Genomic DNA, 20,555 nt, shown 5'->3' on the forward strand with positions numbered 1-20,555 from the left:
CCGCTCACAAACACCCACAGTGTTTACCCACAGACTTCTATGTCTTACACCACTGTATTCCCCCCCCCAAGTAATTGTGGAAGAGTAACACAGAGAGTTAAATTCACTGTTGCTGGTCAGAATTGTCCTGATATTCTGACCATCTGCAAGCAAAATGAACCAGCTCAATTCTCTAATATTGGGACTGTAAGCAAGCAGGTGAACATGAGTTGAGTTGCTCTTCACTACAGGGTGCCTAGTGAGAATGGTCCCACACACTGGGTCTGGATCTGTGACTAATTTTCTGAATCAGGGAGCAAACAAAGCTATTGCATGATGCAGACACCAGCCTTTCTTTTCAGAAGAGGCATTGTGTTCAGAGAAATCTTGGCTCAAAGCATCTTGAAATCATGAGAATTCTTCTCTGTATTTTAGTGTGTTTTGAACCAAGCTCATAGGAAGTGTATCAGAGAGGCATTTCAAAACCTGTTGTTCTAGTAAGGAATGATCTTCAGTTTATTTTCTGGAATGCCTCTGCTAAATCCTTCATTGCCTACCTTTTTATTTGTGTACATGGCACCATGCAGTGAATAACACCATTAGCAATGTTGCTACCAATTCTCCGCCCCTCCACCCAGTATCAATAATGTGATATAAAAAGTCAGAACTTTTTTGTTAAAGATGATCTACACACAAAAATTTTACTCAAGTGATTTAATAAAACCATTTTGTTAAAAAATGACTTAGTAATAATTGGAATTTTACATAGAAAATTCAGAAATTACAAAAAATGGCATTATATAATAAATATAACCTGAATATATGAGAAGAGTTAGACAAACTTGGTGGTAAGGTCTACAGAAAACCTATGCAGAAGAGAGATCAGCTGTTCCTGAGTTAATTTTCTTTCTGTTGATGTTCTTCTGAGAGAACATGATTGCAGTGTAGAATATTCTCTTTCTACCTGAGCCTTTGTTCTAGGTACGTCTCTTCTATCCATTTCATGACACTGATGTTACACATGCCTTCTCCTGACACAGTTAAGAGGCTCTCCGAGTGCCTGAAAAAGAAAGTATCTGACGCCTAAAAGAAGTACTCCAAATGAAAAGCAGTGTACTGTGAGCAGCCTACGTGTAAAAAAACCCCAACGCTTCCTGTGCTGGCTAGCCAGAGATCCTCATCTAGTAGCTGCCCTGAAAGCCAGGGCTGCCACGTAAAAGCTTGCCGACTTCTTAGACAACTTATTCTGCAATAAATAATAATGCTCCCTTGTGAGACGTGTAATTTTACTTAACATACCATTACACATCAGTAAGTCTCAAAAATTTAGAGAGCGATGGCGAGAGAGAGAGGGCGAGAGCAAGCAAAGGGCAAGAGTGAGAGAGAGCGCGCACGCAGGAGAGCAAGAGGGAGAGGGAGCACAAAGGGTGCGAGAGAGAACGTGAGAGAAGGGCACAAGTGAGCGTAAGCCTCTGCGAGTCCTTCCATTCCTACGGCACCCCTACCAGCTCTCCGCTACCCAGCCTCGTGGACCGCAGGCCACAGCTGCACAAGTCAGATGGTGCCACACGGCAACACAGACAGTCGGTCTGAAGCCCAAGTTGGGGCAAAAGCATCTTCTCTGATTGACTGAAGCAGCCAGCCAGCACCTACCTCATCTATCAAAGTCCCTCAGGACACCTTCCCTGTCTTTCTGCCAAGAGTCACTGCCAGATCTCCAAGGTCTGTATTTGGATATTACATTTCAGATGCAATTTCCTGCATGTAGGTTAGGCTGTTTTATCAAAGTGCATCTTTCCTCTATACATATTCCCATTTATGTAAATTATTCCTTCATAAGGCTTTACAATATATCTGAAATGTTTCAAATCTGTATCTAATAAATATTACATGAAAATATTTTTTCAGTATTTACATATGAAACATACAAAAATATGATCATTGTAAGATTACTTCTTCGATTTCATCCTCTAAAGAACCAAGGGTCTTAACTCCTGGCTTGCTTGTAGTGTGTTGCAAACGGTGTCTGTTTAGGTTTCTTCCTTCAGCAAAAAGCTCATTGTCTTCTTTGACTTTACTGTTTTTATCGACAAGAAGAGTATTACTAGAGTCCCAATCTATGTCAAAAGGTGTTGTATTGTTATTTTTAGAAAGAATGGTACTGGCACTGCTTCCAAAGAGTTGCTCCATTAAATTGGACTTTTTTTCTTTCTTACTATTGAAATCTGCATTTTCCTTAACATTTTCTTCCAAGTTGTCACTTTTTTGAGTAAGCCAACTCGGTCTCCCCGATCCTTTCCCAAAGGAAGGTACATAACTACCAAATGTTATCTTATTACTTAAATCTACAGTCCTTAGATTTCGTTGCTTCTGCCCTTGTGCTCTTGTGGCATCATCCTGGCTGTCATCTGCAGGAAATCCATTAGTAACCTTCCCGGGAATCTCAAAGAATTGATTAGTTTTTTCTTTTTTCTCCAAGGAATCAGACTTTCTTGCTGTATTTATGAGTGGTGCTTGGGAAGCAGGTTTCATGTTTGTTATATGTTGCGTTTCTCTATCAATTTCTTGCATTTTAGTAAGCAGGAACTCTCTTTTTCGCCGCTCTTCCAGAATTTCAGTGCTTTCTCTCTCTACTTCAGGTTTGTGGATTTCTGTCTCCATCTTTGTTTTCTCTTCTTTATCCAATAAAAAGCTGCCTTCTTTTTTCATTTTGTCATATTCTTCCCTTTCGCACTCTGCAGGAAATGTTTAAACATTATTTAAAATGGTTTAGTTTTAAAATGCCTTTAAAAGATTATTTTGAAAATAATGCAAGCAAAAGCCATTGAGTTTTTAATATACTCTTCTATACATAATATGATTTCCCTACTGAAAAAATAAATTATTCAAAAATTACAACTAAATTCACACCAGGTTCTCTGCTAAGATATAACAGTTTACTGTCATCTTCCAAAGGGATAAGGGCATTATTCATGTTTTAGAATTTTCAGAGGAATTTCATTTCTGCCAACTGCCTTCCCATTTCCTGGGTGGGAATGAAAACGAATACAACATCACTGCTTTTAATAGTTCTGACTTGCACAGTACTTTATTTTTGTCAGCACCACTGACATTAGGATGGTTCTGGGATATATGTTTCAGTTTTTTTCCATAAAGGGAACTATTCCTGTGAAGCTATCAGGCCGCAAAGTCAAAGGAGTCATTACTGGTTTCAAGTAGTGAATGATTTAAATATACTGCATCTGCTGCATACAGAAAACACCTTCACATGAGTGTTCTCTGTGTCACCACATGAACTCAACGAGAGTGTCTGTGCAAATACCAAATGCGAGTTTGCGTAGCTATAAAGGGACACCAAAGGTGCAAAACAGTCATAAAGTTCTAGATAGAACCTGCAAATACTTATGTGTACAAGAAAAAGGAAGCTTCTCAAATATTTCTCTCTTCAAAATATTTTTCTATCAAGACAACAGACGTGTGATTGGCCAAAAGTTGAATACAACTGCTTGGCCCCTTCGACATACTGGCATTCCCCTTTGAACACTTGATTCAAATTTCTGACTGATGTTTTCATCAAGTTCCATGTTATCTATTGTACTTCAGATCAAGCTTACAGAATTAACTGCAACAGTTCAGTTAATATATATTTTTTTCAATAGCATATCACTATACCAAATTAAGTAAGGAGCTGCCTTTCTGTATGTAAGGTGGGGAAAATATAAGCTTATACTGTAAGATGGGTAAGGTGGTCAAATCATCTTACCCAGAAACATAACAGAGCACATTCTTCGCTTATATAAGTTGTGCACTGATGCCAGTGGAGGTAGAAGATTTTTCACAGAATTTACCTCTGAAAGCAGCTATAAATTTTTAGAATTCTTCCTTGTCATCTGGAGTAAGTGTTACTGTTCATTAACTATAATCACTGAAAGAGTATTTTAATATGACAGGATGCAGTCCATCCAAAATACTTTAGATTAAGAGACTTGTGAATGTAAGTCATTAAGATGTGAAAACCAAATGAATAAAAAAGCAATATTAAAAGATAACAATAAAACTGGCATTACTCAAATAGCCACACCAAATAATTCAGATAACCACAAGTGAAAAGAGAAACTACAATTTCAAATGATACAAGTGAAGTAGATATGTACTGAAAAAGCAGGCCATATTAAGAAATGCAGATTTGTTCTACAATAGTAAAAATCTACTGCCTACCTCAATAACATCTAGCAAGTCAGAGATAACATCACCATTTACCTGCTATGTCATTCTTATTTTGTAAAGCAAAATCTCTCAGGCTTCAATACTTCTTCATGGACAGCATTTTTTGCTGCTGCATACTTAATCACAGCTGAGTACAGGGCACAGATTATTCTATATCCCGTATTTCTTTCTGATTCTCTTTGCATAATGTAACTGAAAATAATTTTCCACTGTAGTGATCTCTGCAAAATCATTTTGCTCTTCTCACAAGAAACTAGAAGCCTCACTTGATTAGTATTCTATGGTGTATTTTCCAGCCTTCAGCTGCCCATTTCCTTACCATCACGAAGTTTTAGACCCCTCTCCTCTAAAGCCTGTATTTCCGGAAAACGTTTCAGTTTCTCTTCCCTTTCCCGGTCTTGGTCTTGTCTCAGGAAGTCTGCTTGCTCTTTCCATCCCTTGTCTTGAGTTTCTTTTTCCTGAAATAAATTAATACAAAACTGAAACTATTTGGGGAAAATAATCAATAAAACAAAAGAACAAAATCATACGAACTTCTATGTCATTCTGAAATCACATTCTTACCATTAAACATAAAAACGAGCAAGTGATCTAAACTAAACCGGATTTGACAACCTAGGGGTTTGGCCCTAAAATCTTATCACCTCTAGCATAGTTTTATGCACCTGAAACAAAATTAATAGACAATCAGCTCTACTCTGTATTATGCATTTCAGGAAAGTTGCAGCTCTGATATCATAAAGCAAAATTATCACTGTCTTAGGGCAGTTCTCTTTAGAAGTCAGAAGTTGTCTTTTTCAAGGACTTTAACAGAAGGCCAGACCCCATCACCTTATTCTTTTAACAAGCAAACAATTAGTTACCCTCTATTTCCACAATCTGATCTTTTGACTCAAGCGAGTGGGTTGTAGATTCAGTTTCACAGTGTTATGAAGTAATAAGTAACAAACAGTAAAAGAGTAAGGTTTAATCTTTGCTGAAAAATTCAGTTAGTGCATATACATCCACATTTAAAAGGAAAGAACTTTCTGATTAAGATTAACTTCTGATTAAGCAGAAAAGATACTAATGTCAGCAGTAAAAATCACTAATACAGAAAAGTAGTGGCAATGAAGTGAAGAGAAAGCCAGTGTAATCCAACACGTGGGTGCTAACTTTGTAGCTTGTGCTTATTTTAGAGCAAAATAAGCTTCTAGATTAAAATACACTCCTAAGAGAAAGAAGAGAAACAGTTACTACTTAAAGAACAAAGAAAATATGACTATTAGCCAAAACAACTTCCAAGTATTTTTCCTTCCTGTACAAGACTATCATTATTATGTTTAAAAAAAACCCCAACAACTTCATAAAAGTGATGGTGGCCAAGTATTTAAAATACTTCACTTAGAAAACTCATGAAAGCACAGGCTACCCAAATCTAATTTACGTTACTTAAAGCAATAGCCATACATGAACTAGAGAGGTTTGTAAGATGACATATAGTTGGACTCCATGAACTGCACTTGTACCAACTGTGCGGTTCCGTAACTCACACACCGAAGTATATGCTGGAAGAATGCATACATTAAACTACATCCATACTTACAGAAAGGATTTTGGAAGAGAGAACATACGAACGAAACTGCCATGAGAAAGCTTCAGTCCTACCAGGAAGCCAGTCAAGACCATCATCAGAGCATTATTTTGACAAATAGTCCTAGCCTTATATAATCAGAATTTGTACAATTTGTACCAGAATCTGTGTCACTCTGATTTGTAATACCTTACAAATCTCATTGATTTTAGCCTGAGGTCACAGAATTATTAGCAATACTTCTAATGGTACTATTTTATCATAAAAAGGGAAATGGAAAAACAAAAAAATTCAACCATATTCACAAAGCTGGAAAAACGACAGAAGAAATACCAGCACTATGACAATAAGAGGAAGTGTTAGATTTATGCATTGTGAAATAAATCTGGGAAGTAAAAGAAACCATAATTAAGACCAAAGCAAAAAGAGAGACAACAACAGATTGCTCAAATAAGAATTAGAAATAAAGAAAAAGGGAGAAAACCAAAATGTAGTCTTAAAAACTTCAAAGAAACGACAGTGGCAGAAAAAGAAACAGATTGAGTTAACGTTTATCAGTAAGACATAGAATATGATGAACTAAGTGTCACAAAATGGAGAATGATATTTCTGTAAGGGTAAAGTTTCTCTTAAAGATCAGAATGTTTTCTAAATTATATTTTCTATATACTTGTACATTTACACATATTTTCTAAAATATAAGCTCTGCATTAAACATTCAGTCTAACAGGCGAGTTATCTGGAGCAAATCTCAAATTATTATGGAACTCACTATTTTAGGAAGAATCCCTTCTTTCTTGTTTACTGTGTCACCACAGACAAGTTCTGATTCGGGAAGAAATTCTACTGGTGAGAAGTATCCACTGGTCTGTACACCTTTTGTAAGCTGTGCTCCTTTTTTAATATTTTGGTTGTTTGCTGTAGAAAATACACACTAATTAAATAATGTTTTCACTTGAAAATATCCCACAATATACCTATCTCTCATTTTTAATGATTTGCAGCAAACATAAAAGACTGTATTGGAGCCAATGGAAGTGGAAAACATTGACAAGTTTCACACAGTTGTTTTCAGCATCTGTTAAAGCTAATTAAAAAAAAATTGCATGCAAAACTTCTACTGAAAAGAATAATAAAACCCCTAGCCTTAAAGCTACTTATAAAGTCATTACAGTATACTGAGTATCTGTTAAAAAATCCCCACAAAATATCTTGTTCATCTTACTGCTTGTCACAGAAGCTACATGTAGAGAAGCAAACTCATAAAATGAAAATTCACTTATTTGCATCTTTGAAACACATATACTTATGTCTATGGAATGACATTTAAAAAACTCTGAACCCCAAATGGAATGATAGTAGGGTATCTATAATAAAATGAGCAGCAGACAAACTGTTTGAAATGCTGGCATTAAATATTTAAAACAGTCCCATAAATTCCTGCTTCCTCTGACAAGTAGATTCTACTGATCCAGTGAAAATAGTCTGAGGACACACATATTTATGTGGGTAGCATAAGACTTGAGGCTGCCTTGTCACGCCAGAAGAAATCACTGCACTGATACTTTTCAAAGATTATGCTCTGGGACAGATGTACTCTTTGAGGGAAAAATAAAAGAGTGCAGCTCATCTGACAGACAGTAAATTTGAATTAGTAAAAAAATAAATAAAAAAAAAAATCACCAAAATATTCATAGTAGTGAAGTTACATATTTTTAAAGCCTCTGTAGTTTATTGTCATGTAGACATTATCTATGCTCTATTAAAAGAGTTTACTAAACAATCTCCCCCTCCTCCTTCACCCAGGAACATCTGGTATAAAAGGAGTTAAGAATGCTGTTTGATGAAGTTCTGGGTTTTGGTTCTGCTGCAGTTAGAGAATAGTCAAACAAACAGAGTGCCCTTCTTTGTAACCAGTGCTGTGCTGAAAGCAGTGCAAAAAAGTAAATGTTCTTGAACGAGCAGTGGTAGGGTCAAATGCGTCGCTATTAATTTTTCTGCCTTTATTGCTTTATATAAGTTACCTCTTTTTCTTTGTATAATATCCGTGTCTTTTCTTGGTGATAGCTTCAACATACGATTAGCATATATATTTTTTGCTTCAAGTTCTCTTTCTTTTTCCTGTGAATGAGAGAGGCAGGTATAACAATGAGTTACTAACATTTCATTTACTAGTCATTAGCAAAGCTGTAAATTAAATTTAAAATATATGTTGTAATATAGAGTAATATGTTGTAATATAGAGTAATCAATACTTACATCCAGTGTTTTAAGGAGAACAATCACATTCCTAACTTTGCTTATGCTATAAAAAAGCAGATAGAACTCCCCCCCCCCCCCCAACTCATTAACAAAATATTTGGGGTGGGGAAGCATCTGTGTAGTGAAAATAAAACTAAATGCCATAAATCTGAATAAGACTTACAATGTATGTATAGATTGCACAACTGAATTTTCAGTATTGTAAAGAGTTAAGCATTTCAATGCTAGCAATGTCACAGGGCATGTCAGCACCACGGAGCAGAGGCCCGCTGCATCATAGAGGTAGAGACATATTCTTCTTTCATGACATTTATTGAATAAAATACAGAAATGAACAGCAAGTTATCAGAAATCATGAGATAATGAAAATATTTTCAAAATAGTAAACTCTCCACTAACAAATCAGGCTTAAAACATTTATTTTAAACAAGTAAGTTTTTGAGTTACTAATGCTACTTGCTTGGTAGCTAGTACGGTGGTAAACTGGTGCATCTCCATTATATGTCTGAGACTTGGGGCTTCAAGGAAATTCTCCTAGCAACTAAGTACTTTAGCTCAAGTCTTATTTAATTATTTTTTCTAAAGATAAACCGACTAGGTCAAACACAACAGTATTTTCAGTCTTTAAACTTAGAATTTGGGCAATGATGGGGGGGGGGATGCAAATAAACCTTTGCACAAATTTAGCAACACAAGTGGATATCACAAATACATGAAATTAATCTTTACACAAACCTACTGTAATGCAAGTACCTTAGTAACATAAAGTACTGTATATACCTGCAGATTTATTTCTAAATTCAAGCCTTCAAAACCTAATTTTCCAGTAGATCTTGTGGTTTAATCGCAATGTTTGGCTATGTACTTGATCTTGCTTTTCTTAACTAGTGCTAACAATAATGATTAACGTAGAGGCATTCCTGCTAGAAACACTGTAGGGGCAGAGCACAGAACATTTCAATTTAAAGCAGGAAAAGAACTCACGTGTGGTATATAATTAAGCACACACCAGAGAGTGCAGTCACTGGTAAACTATTCAAACCTGATTACAGATACTTCCAAAGATAAAATGCCAGAACAAGGTTAGCAACTTGTATTGCTTCACATTTTACCTTCAGCTTCTGATTTAGTTGATGAAGCTCTTCTTGGAGAACTCTATTTTCTTCTTGAGCCTCATACATCTTTTTCTTCTTTGAATGTAACTCTCGTTGAAAACTGCTACTACTCAATTCAAGATTTTTTTCCAGATCCTTCAATTAAAATGAAATAATATTTTTTTAATAACCAAAGTACTTTTTTAATAGTCAAATTACTTAAATAAAATTACAGTAAACCAGCGTCTTGGATTCAGATACAGGCTCCACCATTGCTGTAACACTGAATACACTTAAACCCTTAATCCTAACTTTGAGGGGGCAGACAGAGCACCTGCAGATGCTGCAGCTCATCCTTCTGGAGTATTGAGAGGTCATTTGAGGACATAATGGGAACACACACTACTTTCTGCAAGCTCTTGGCACAGTGGACCTCCAGATCTCTAAAACAAATCTCAAACTGATGGTTAAGAAACAGAATACCTCCCTGAAACTGCAGGATTAGAAGGAAGAAGACAAGAAATAATTTTTAACCTTTCTCCTAGAAACAAATTTGTGATTGCGATTTCATTTACATACCCTCATCTTGCAATAGCTGTTTTAAGTGAACCTGTGATGATGAGAGAAGGAAAAAAAGTAGAAGAAAATCCCTTACTTTTTAGAGCATGATTCATTTTAACATTATCCAGTACTACAAATGCTAAAATACCTGATCATAAGACTACAGATGCCAGATGGTGACACTACAGGGTGAGGTGATTTGGGTAACTCAGCAGTGTGTATCTTGGTATTTTGGGATTTATTTTATGAAAGCTTAGTTTCCAGCTTAATACTTTGGATTTCCCACTTACACAATTACATTATCTCTGTAATGTAATTTAGGTTTAATTACTAATATAGACACCAAAATTTAACACCATTTTAATGACCAACATAACTTCAGCTAAAAATAGTATTGCATACAACTACCAACAGTTTAATAGTGTTAACATAATTATTTTTAAGTAAGATGAGGTTTTTAGACATGTTTACAAAAACGTAAACATTTTTGCTGAACAAAATTAAAATATATTGCACAAAATTCTTACAGTGGATACCTGTAAAGTGTTCTAAAGCTCATTTCAGTATTAAAAAAATTTCTGTAATTTTGTTCAGCTCAGCTCTCAGATGTGCAGAATAGTGGACAATCAAACACTGCATGAATGCAGTTCACGAAATTGAAAAAGAATTACTATATATGTGTTTTTTAGAATTTAAGTATACGGTTCCCTAAATACCCAGAAAATTTTTAACATGTTTCCCCTCCAAGACGATAAATTAGATTGCATAAAGTTGTATTACAGCTGCATGCATTTCTGAAACATTACTAGTAGTTATAAAAACACTTAAAAGCAAAAGTCCACAGGAGATATTCTGACAAAAATATACTTAATTTGTAGACAGAAATTCAAATGCACAAATACCAAGTATTAACTATATAATCACCTTGGAAATAATTTACTTGATGCTACTTATGTGTAAAAAAAAAATAAAATTATTTTCTATTTGCTCCACAACTGTGAAAAAATACAGTTCATGAAGCTCATTATGGTATGAAATACCTGTACCAGAGTTTCTTACAAAAAGAAAGTCATCTCACCTTAATTCTTTTTTCACTGTCCTCTAGCCTGCTCTCTGCATAGGCTAATTTCTTTGCCAGGTCATCTCTTTCGGCAAGGTGCTTATCTGCAGACAGCTTCTTCAGTTTCTGCAAGACAGTTTTTGTTCTGTACAGTTCATCTTCTGAATCTTTCAGCCGTCTCTCAGTTGCACGTTCTCTCTCTTGAGATTTTCGTAGGCGCTCCCTTAGTATTCTAATCTCATTGTTGTGCCGAGCAAGGAGCTGAGAGATTTCGTTTTCCGTATCTTCAAACTTATTCAAGGCTTTCTCCTGCCTGTGCTGAAGCCTCTTCAGTGCCCTGTTTTCCTTCTGCAGCTCATCTAGTTTGATGTGGAGTTCAGTCAGTTCATTTCGGAGCTCATTGATTTTCAGCAGCCTAGCTGAAAGAACTCTTTTTGTAACAAGATCTATATCTTTTGCAGGAGAATCCCTAGTGAGGCTCTGAGAACGGAAACCCCACCGCGTCCCTCTTTTGCTTGGTGCATATTTGGAACCCAATTTCTTTGTGGCTAAGAAAGGAAAAATAAAAAGCATGTTTACTGTAAGACAATGCAGTTTGCCTATTCTGACACCCTTCTTGGAATAAAGCTCTGCCTGAAACAATTTTACAATACTTAGCAGAGATTGCAGCTTTCAAACCAGACAATAAAAGGCATATATGTGATAGACTTATGCTTCTTTTGATAGATTAAAAAAAATATGGAGCTTTATGTCTGTGATCTGACTGTAAGAAGTAATATTTGCAACCATTAATATAGGACCACTGTAAAGTAATCATCTGCAAATTGTATTAGAAATAAGTCATATTTTGTTAATATTTGATGACGTTTATGAAAACGTTTTAGAAATACTGTACTCTTACGCATACAATATTATCAAATGCTTTTAAAATGGCAACAATTAGCTGAGCGTTAGCTAGTCGCATATTATGCGAGACGTATTTCTCTCAGACAAATGCAGTAGTGTTTTCAAATCCAGCTGCCATGCTTACAGACAAAACAGCAGATTTCAAAGGCTCAATGCAAAAAGCCTCCAAACCAAAATTATAAATCCCATGAAAATTCAGTTCTCCCCTAAATAATTTATTCTTGTATCACAAGTTATTTTCCACACAGTATCCTTATTTGATTACCAGTATGCATCACTCGCATTCCTATTTGATATTATTATTTTATTGTCTTCCCCACAAATAAAGGCTAAATATTTTGTTTCTATCTTATTTGCCTCTCAACCCACACTCAAAGAATGAAGCATATAATCCACCAAAAATATCTTTTAAAACAACTGAATATATAGAGACTGCATAATTCATTAAGGTACATTAGTGTTAGGAAGAAACATACTGAGCAGCAGATTATAATTCAGGCTTGAAAGCTGGGATACAGCAGTAGTGCAGTTACCTATATACAGACAGTGAGTGTGTCACAGCAAATTCTTCCTCCCCTTTGGTGCTCACCATGTTTCTATTCTACAGAGTATTTTACAGCAAAAATAACAGCTTTAAAATACCTTCTTATCATTTCCTCTAAACATTTTGCACAAATATTCATTTTTCAGCTTGATGCTAATTTTTTCCACAGCTTGGGCAAATAAAAGAAGGGTTTTTTTCCTTTACAAAGAACTCTTATGTCACATTCAGGTGTGAAAAGATTATTTAATACATGCACTGCAAGAATGATGCCACTCCTACCACCAGCTAAGGGAATTCCCATTAACCCTAGACTTCCAGCCCCTTCAAGAATTTCTCCACATTTAGGGCAGAATAGAAAATTCCAATACCAAGTTTGCACTTTTGACCATATAGCTAAATTGGGGAACAGTGTCCTTCAAGAACAACATGACATTCACAATACCTCCATGTAATAAGTAAGTTCAATTCTGGCTATGTAATCAAAGAGCTAGTCATTCATTTGCCCCCTCCAAACTAAATAGCACAGTGGAACTGCAGTTTTGGTTTCCCTGAAAGCTAACCCATGACTGCTATGGAGCAGATGCCACTTCTGAACACAGAGAAGCTCGGCAAAACACCAGTTGCGCCAGGACACCAACATTGTCAAGGATCTGAAGAGATAGGCTCCCTGGGCAACTTCAATATTTATGGTTAGATCTTCTGGCACACTCTAGATCATAATGTTGACCAAATAATTAATACGGTATCAAGCACTTAGGAATGAAATAGAGCACTTGCTTGAGAAAGGCAGGATATGCTCTGACTTCAACAGAAAATGTGTGCAATTATTGAGATCAAGCTCTCGAGGTGTAGCAGAGAAGCTTCACATCCCTACTTCAGCCCAGGACCTGTATAACCATTCTCTCCGTTTTTGTAGGGATGTTTACTTCCCCACAATCTCAGCCAAGAAAGCAGCTTATGTGGGTGAGGTGTGTGTGAGGGAGCTAAAGGTGGAGCTACTTCATCTCAAATTGGAGATATTTTACCCTCAAGGAAGGACCAAGAAAAACTTTCTTTTGAATTTCCACACGCATCTAACTTTCACCAAACACATTTTCTCTCTCTTGCCACATTAGTGGTCTTTTCATTTGTTTATTTTTTGAAAGTACCCAGTATTACACTGTAAAGCTTAGTCAATTAGAATTCCACAAGAGAGAGATCTTTAGGGGTATTTTGTGAGAGAAATTTTAACAATTGTCTCTCTTTTACTGACTGCATAGTAAGGACTTGCCTTGAGTCCTCGGCCTCAAGTATTTTTGCCAAAGACAAAAGGAGAGCATCAGCATGATTCAACAAAAGGCTAGTATAAGAGCCATGTTCACTAGTTATGAAAAATATAAATAATTCTGAAAATCACCAAAAATCCTCCTTATGGAGGAACAGGTTAATTTCAGTTTTCAGTGGACACTGTTATGGTCTACCTGCCATCTGTAGCACAATTCACGTGAACCTTATTTGTAGATTTTCATAATGGTAGTTTCCCACTTTTATTTCAGCTTTCAGAGATAATCAACTCTTTAGCGCAGTTACAAAACAGCAATTTCTGCTATCTACCTACCTTGGTAGTGCACAAGGCTGTTTGAAGTTTGTGTTTTGTGATCTCTTTTTTCTTGGCTTGTAGATGGATAGCTTAGTGTTGGCGACTGGCCAGATGAACAAGATGCATTATCTTCATCTGAATAATAGGAGTCACTATTTTTATCCCCCTCTGATTTCCTGTCATGTTCAGAATCTGGGCTCCTTACTCTTTCTCCCATTTTTCAGATTTAATGGCTTTCCAGATTTTTCTCAAAGACTGTTCATTTTGACACAAAGGATCTTTCAGTTGCCACAATGGCAGCAGCTGGATTATTTCCTTGGGTTTATCATCTTCATCTCCAAAGCATGAGATCTTTGCAGTTCAGTTCAGCAAGCAGTAGTTATCATTCAGAATGCATTTTTCTGTAACAATTTAGAGAGAGAGAAAAAAGTGAGAATGGTTTTGCTCTTTAGTTAAGAAAGAAAGGTAAAAAACCCCTGTAAAATTATTCAGGATTCCTATAACCTTATGCCACATGCTGTGCTACATTAGCCCTATTATTTATATTAAATGTGACAGACATCACACTCTAGGAATGCTACTAGTATTACACTCAGTAGTTTGAGGCACTTCATCCCCAAAAGAGAAATCAGAAAATTAGACAGCTAAATCTAGAATAAGAAATTACTCCCAGGTTAGAGAGAGGGTTTGATGCTATTCAGGAAACTAATTTAAACATATTTTAGAACTTTTTAACCAAATGAATTAACAACTAATTCATGCAACTAGAACTGAGATATTTGTAGAATTTGACTAAGTTTCCATATCTCAATTTCTGACACTCCAATGATGTTAAATAATGGGCTTGAAAATCAGTTGTCCCATTTTTCTGGAGGACATTCTGTCCCTAACTGCTAATGAGACTGTAGCTATGTATCACAGCCTTTGCCCTGGAAAGTAGTCTCATACCCCACAACATCTGTAGTGTTTCATGCCTTCAAGAACTGGCAGAAGCACACACATTTATGTCATGTGCTTTATAGGAAAATGCAGATATAGCCTTTTGGGGTTTTTTTATCTGATAAGAGAGACCACACTCCTGGTATATGGTAAACATTACATCTGCAGCAGGTATAAAACGAGAAGGGCTGCTCCCACAGCCTGTCTTTTAATGTAAACTGAAAAATCCCCTAATCTCATGCAAAATAAGGTGATTTTACCTTTTTTTTGGAGACACTTCCTGAGAATATAATGGAGCAAATATACCCAAAGCTTTCCCTCATCAGCTTAGGAAGTATTTTACTGACTACACTCAGTCTCCCATGCCTTCTGCCTCTCTCACCACTTCACAGCTCTCAAGCTTATTTCACCATCTATCTGCCTTCAATCCAACTTCAGGACATCAAGCTTCTAATGGGTGAATAAACAGGACTTGCATCAGAGCCCATCAGTTCTGCCTGTTGAGTGACATAAGCTCCACACCCATTTCTAGATGGTAAAGCAAACTACACACAAAAAATTGAGCTGCTTTCAATCAAAACTCCTCTACACTGCAGGGCATACAACATACCTGTAAACAAGCTGTAAATTTTTCACTGTATTATTTCCCAATAAAATAAACTTAGCATGCTTCTCAGCCTTTTATTCCACTGTCTATACATGCAGAATTGCATAGCCAAGCAGAACAGAAATGTCAGCTGCCAAGACAGTTTTCATTACAAATTCAAGCTTTCTGGCCCAGCTCACTGTTAGCACAACTCTCTCCCCAGTGACTGGAATCCATTTGCCCTCATAATCTATACAGAAGGAATTAGAGGAATAAATATCCCAACAGATTTCTAAACTGGGAAGCTGCTGGGAAATTAATATTGAATTATTTGGAAGAGAGTGTTTTTCTTTACTTAGGGAGTAACTTTCCAAAATAGTGCTTTTTAAGCACCTAAATATTTTCGAAGTGGTCCAAATAAATTACACACCTAAAACTTATGTCAGAGAGGATTCTGATGAAAACTAAAATTGCACTGCAAAGCCCAGAAAGAAGACAAGCTATGCTTAGAGATTGCTAAACACATGCTGGAAGGTGTCAGTTATTGCCAGCATTCAAATGTTCAGCAATGACTGTTCTTTTTTCTTCTGAAATAATGCAGACCCTCAGACATGCTCATGAGTGCAAAACTAAGATCATGTAAGAATATTAGAACATATCAGGGTGCATCCCTACTCCCAAACAGCTCCACTCCTAAGTCCTGGCCTCACAAACATCTGTGCAGAATGTATGTTATTTTGCTCCCCAAAGAGCAAACCAAGCCCAAACTGAAACACAAGCAGAGTTTTGGAGACAACCTGTTCTCTAGAGGGTGTACAGGGAAGACTGTATCAGTTCTGTCTCCACAGGACAGAATCTCAGGGAATGCAAAAAATATAAAATAAGGTATAAACCAATGTGTTTACATTAAAACACTAAAATAATGTAAAATATAAAAATAGTACTCTGGACGGCTGTAACACAGACCTCATATTACTACAGTCATCCTGACTGAAAAAAAAATTAAGAATAGTAGTTGCTTTTGTAACCCACACGAAGTGTGGTGTTGTCATTGAAGCCACAGGCTTCATTTCCAGCTAACATAGGGCACAAAAATTGTTAGACTTTGTCTGACCTCATCTCAGGTGCCTGGAGCTTTGCTATAGCTTATTTAGCTGCAACAACATTATTTCACAACCAGGGAACTTACCTAATTTGTTTCAGCTTTTTGCTTAGCTTTGTACAATTGTCTAGCATCTACTGTTACATTTATAACCAACAGACAGCAATAACAAGTAGTTATTCTGTGCAGAGTTAACCATCTACAACCCTTGCAGAAACGCAGCGTAGAGGAGTACAGGCATGGGGAGACTGCAGGGGCCTGAAAGCACCAACGCAGGACAGTACTGGGCCCCTAAGCTGTAACATCTCACCTGTGCTCAATTACTGGTCATCGACGGGACACAGTCTTGGGAGCTGGGTAAAACCAGTTTTATAGGCAACATACAGAACAAAGAACAAGTACTCAACATATGTAAAACACACCACATGTAGTAAATTCAGATGAAATGTGGAACCATGAGTCAATTAATAGAATAAAACAGAACAGAATAAAGAGCAAGGTGCACAGTGTGTTAACAAGCATATAAAAACGATCCCAAGTCAAGGAGGAAGAAACCATCACCATCCTCCTCCTGCCAGGGAAGGATTTGGGATGCTGATGACCTGCTGTAAAGAATTCCCCCTCCCAGCTGAAGCCCGTCAAATCCCAGTGGGAGAGTGGGTGGGCAAAGATAACACCAGAGAAAGGGTTTGGTTCTAGAGTTTGTGCCTATACCACTGTAACCATATGTAGTTTGACCTATGTTCGTATCTGGACTAACACCAAATCTTTGGTTAGACTGTTAAGATTTTAATTAGACTAACAATCAACTGTTGGCTCTGCATCTAAGATGTGTTCCTGTTTTGCTCATAACAACATGCTGAATAAAACAAACTGGTGGGAATTCAAGCAACCTAGTCTGTTACTTGCGTGCAAGTCTGTCCCAGGGCCACACGTGGCATCCAGAGGAGTCCTCTGCTCCTGGAGTGGGAACATCAATGTTAGAGGCACCACCACATCTCGAGGGGTTAACCTAGCCCTGTGTGGAGGCAGGGATTACTCTATGGGGCAACTATCTTCAACAGCGTAGATATAGCCAAGATACACCCCCATTGTGTCTGCCTGCAGGACACGGAAGGACAGAAAGAAATCATCATGCCCAGACTTTCTTGAAAAGAAAACAAATATGAATCAAAACAAACAGGACTTCATTTTGGGAAAACATAAATGCCTACAGTTCAATCATTAAGATGTCTAATTATATATACATTAAAATAAGAACATTCACTTTCACTTACTGACTTAAAGCTCATCAGTTATTTTATAGTCCCACAAGTGTTCACTGAAGTGGCAATAATCTTTTTGAAGAATGCTTTTCATAACTCAGTGTATTTAAAACAGACAAATTGTAAGAACTGGAGGATTAGAATTATCTATCACTTCTGTACTGGATATTTCACACTTTTGAGAATATTTTGCCAAGTATCGTTTTGACATACAGCAACATAGATGAACAGTAATTTTTTATGCATTCTGGAAGCACTTTGAAAAGCAATGGACTGACAACAAATTGAAAAAGGTGAATCAATAAAAGCTCCCTTGAGGAATCTCCAGAAACATTTTCTGAATCTTCAAATTGTTTTCAGTTTTATAAATTGGTAATACTATCATATTTCCCATACAAAACAAGAAACCTTAGTCTGTCAAGTCCTGCCAAATTCAGTTTATAATGTAATTTGATTATCATAAAAAATGCACAGTTTATCTTGAGAATAAATGAATTACTAGGATATTTGAGTTTTACTTCAGTTAGCCTAAGGACTGTCTAATTAAGAACCACTTTGGTTCATTGACTTTTCAATTGTTACCAGCTAGTTTGAGTTGACTATAAAATAAGTTCAACTTGTGTGAGTAAGAACCACATAGATATCTATTTTCCCTTGGTACATTTAATAAGTTTGTGAGGAGTGAAACACTGTGGGTTAGCAGTGGGTCTACTCAGCTCCACCACCACCAAAACCCCAGCCCCCTCCCCGTCAAGAGCTCCACACGTGCTTTTAGAAGCCTAGTGCATCAAGATCAGATCAGTATAGAATGGCTAAAGTAAATCTGGGACTTGCACAAACTTTAGAAACAGTTTTGTTTCCAGAATTTCATGCTCCTTCACTTCAGCAACTTCTACTATTGTTATGATTTACATATTTTGTATTGAAAACATGCTTATTATTACCAAAAACAGTCAAGCTCCAGGTCACTGCAAAGGACGTGACAGACAAAATAGAGAGCACAAAACAACTGCAATGGTGACAGAATACTGTCTCCCCATCGCTCCTAAGTAAATCATAGAAACAGAAACTGAACTACTGGATTACAGGGATTAAGCAAGAGAGAGACAGGAAAATTACTCAGTAATTCTTCTCTCACAGTACACCCAGAGCTTAGTTCAGTAATGCAAAAGTCACAAAACTCTTTAAGTCCTTTTCAATCTTAATACCTTTCTAAGACTAGAAGCTGCTACATGCTTTTACTGGGCACCATATGACGCTTCCTGAGTACAAATGCTGAACTCTAACAGTCCGGGCAGTCTTTCCACCTATTCTGAGAGAGGGACAGCGCAAGAAAGCCAGCTTCAGACAGGTACAAAAGCATCAATCCACATTATTAAAGTGCTGAACTTAAGCATAACTTCAAAAGAAATTTGCCTCCCTCTTCTTCCTCTACCCATCTCTTTCACATCCAAATATTGCTGTTTTCACGGAAAAGAGAGGAGCAAAAGAATTTACTTGTATCACATCAAAACGTTCACTGATGAGGCTTCAGTGAGGAGCAAATATTTTATTAGGGAAGCTTTCTGCAGCTGCTGACTTCACCGTATGCATTTCTTCTACGTTTACCAGCTTTTGGTGAATTAAAACGCTGTATGGTTTTAAAAGCCAACGTTAAATTTATCTGACGCCGTGACAGTAACACTTAGCGTAACTTTCATCAGCGGATCTCAAAATGAAAAAGTCCCAGGTCGGAGATGAGGAAACGGCAGTCCAAATAGGCCAGTCCTACAACCAGGGAAAGAGATTTATGTTTCCGAATCCTCTACGGAGGAGGCCCAGGCCGTCGCTGGTATTTCTGCCTATGCCTCCGCTGTGCGTGGACTTACCCAGTTCAACTTTCCCATTCCTGAAGGCGGCTCTCCAGTCCCCAAAGGGCAAGCAAGCAATTTTCCTTGACTGGGGAGAAGTTCTTAAAGCTCTTACCGAATACTATTTTTGAGTAACGCTTTTTTACAACAACTAACAACCGCACGTGAGAGCACCTTTTACGGGCGACCGTTTAACCCTGCAATAACGACTTCTGAGGAAAGGGACGCTGCACTCGCTGCCCCCCCCCCAGGCCTGTTCCCTGCCACCCGCCGCTGCTCGGGACGAAGCCTCCCCTCCCTCCGTGCCCCAACACCGCCGCTGGGAGCCCCGGGGGCCCAGCCACCCTCCCCGCCGACTGCCCCGGGACCGGGCCGGTGAGCCCGGCCCACACGGCGCGTCGGGAGTAAGAGATCCGCAGCTGCGGATCCCAGCACACCCCCCTCCCCGCGGCGGCTCGGCCTAGGCCCGGTCCCGGTCCCGGTCCCGGTCCCGGTCCCCCCTCCGCCCCGCGATACCCGGCCCGGCCCGGCCCGGCGCCGCCAGCGGTACCTGCCCGCCGTTGCCAAGCGACGCTTAAAGGGGCCGCCGCGGCAGAGCGCGGGGGCTATTGACAGCGGCTGCCCCAGCAACGGAGCGGAGGAGGAGGCGGGATCTCGTCGTCAGCCATTGGCTACCCGCCCTGTCAGCTCGACGGCGCGCCGCGCCTCCCGGCGGCTGATTGGGGCTGGCGGCGGCCGAGGGGAAACCGCTCTACCCGTTGGTGGAAGGCTACATCCCGGCTGCTGATTGGTCGAGGCGCTGCAGGGGAGGCGTGGCTCAACGCGGGGGCGCGGCCGGCGTCTCGCGGTGCGGCGGGTTCCGAGGGCCTCGGCCTGGCGCCGCCATCTTGGTGTCGTAGGGGCGTGTGTGTGGAATCGAAGGAGGTGGTCGGGGCGAGGTGGGAGAGGGGGCCGGGGGGGCGGCAGCCCGCCTCCGTGCTAGCAACCGTGGAGTGGTAGCGAGCCACCCTACTCGTAACCCCTCCGAG

The 20,555-nt window shown here is 38.5% G+C and overlaps 1 protein-coding gene across 6 annotated transcripts; it reads right to left on the bottom strand.

The window, feature by feature from the left end:
* Positions 1–678: 678 nt before the first annotated feature.
* On the bottom strand, positions 679–20,220 carry LCA5 (lebercilin LCA5). Of its 6 annotated transcripts, XM_075046484.1 has the most exons (10): positions 20,078–20,206; positions 19,546–19,615; positions 16,723–19,444; positions 13,804–14,186; positions 10,775–11,304; positions 9,154–9,291; positions 7,804–7,900; positions 6,552–6,697; positions 4,526–4,664; positions 679–2,714 (listed from the first exon to the last, which is right to left on the bottom strand). In XM_075046484.1, exons 4-10 carry the CDS (start codon positions 14,000–14,002, stop codon positions 1,918–1,920), a joined length of 2,046 nt encoding a protein of 681 aa, XP_074902585.1. In that variant the 5' UTR covers positions 14,003–14,186; positions 16,723–19,444; positions 19,546–19,615; positions 20,078–20,206; the 3' UTR covers positions 679–1,917. The 6 variants fall into 6 exon arrangements, with proteins under 6 accessions (XP_074902585.1, XP_074902588.1, XP_074902586.1 ...); XM_075046487.1 differs by lacking the exon at positions 19,546–19,615 and having other exon boundaries at positions 16,723–17,372; positions 20,078–20,163; XM_075046485.1 differs by lacking the exon at positions 19,546–19,615 and having other exon boundaries at positions 16,723–17,430; positions 20,078–20,117.
* Between the last annotated feature and the right edge of the window lie 335 nt (positions 20,221–20,555).

This window comes from Buteo buteo, chromosome 15 (assembly GCF_964188355.1).
Source record: "Buteo buteo chromosome 15, bButBut1.hap1.1, whole genome shotgun sequence".
NCBI lineage: Eukaryota > Metazoa > Chordata > Aves > Accipitriformes > Accipitridae > Buteo > Buteo buteo.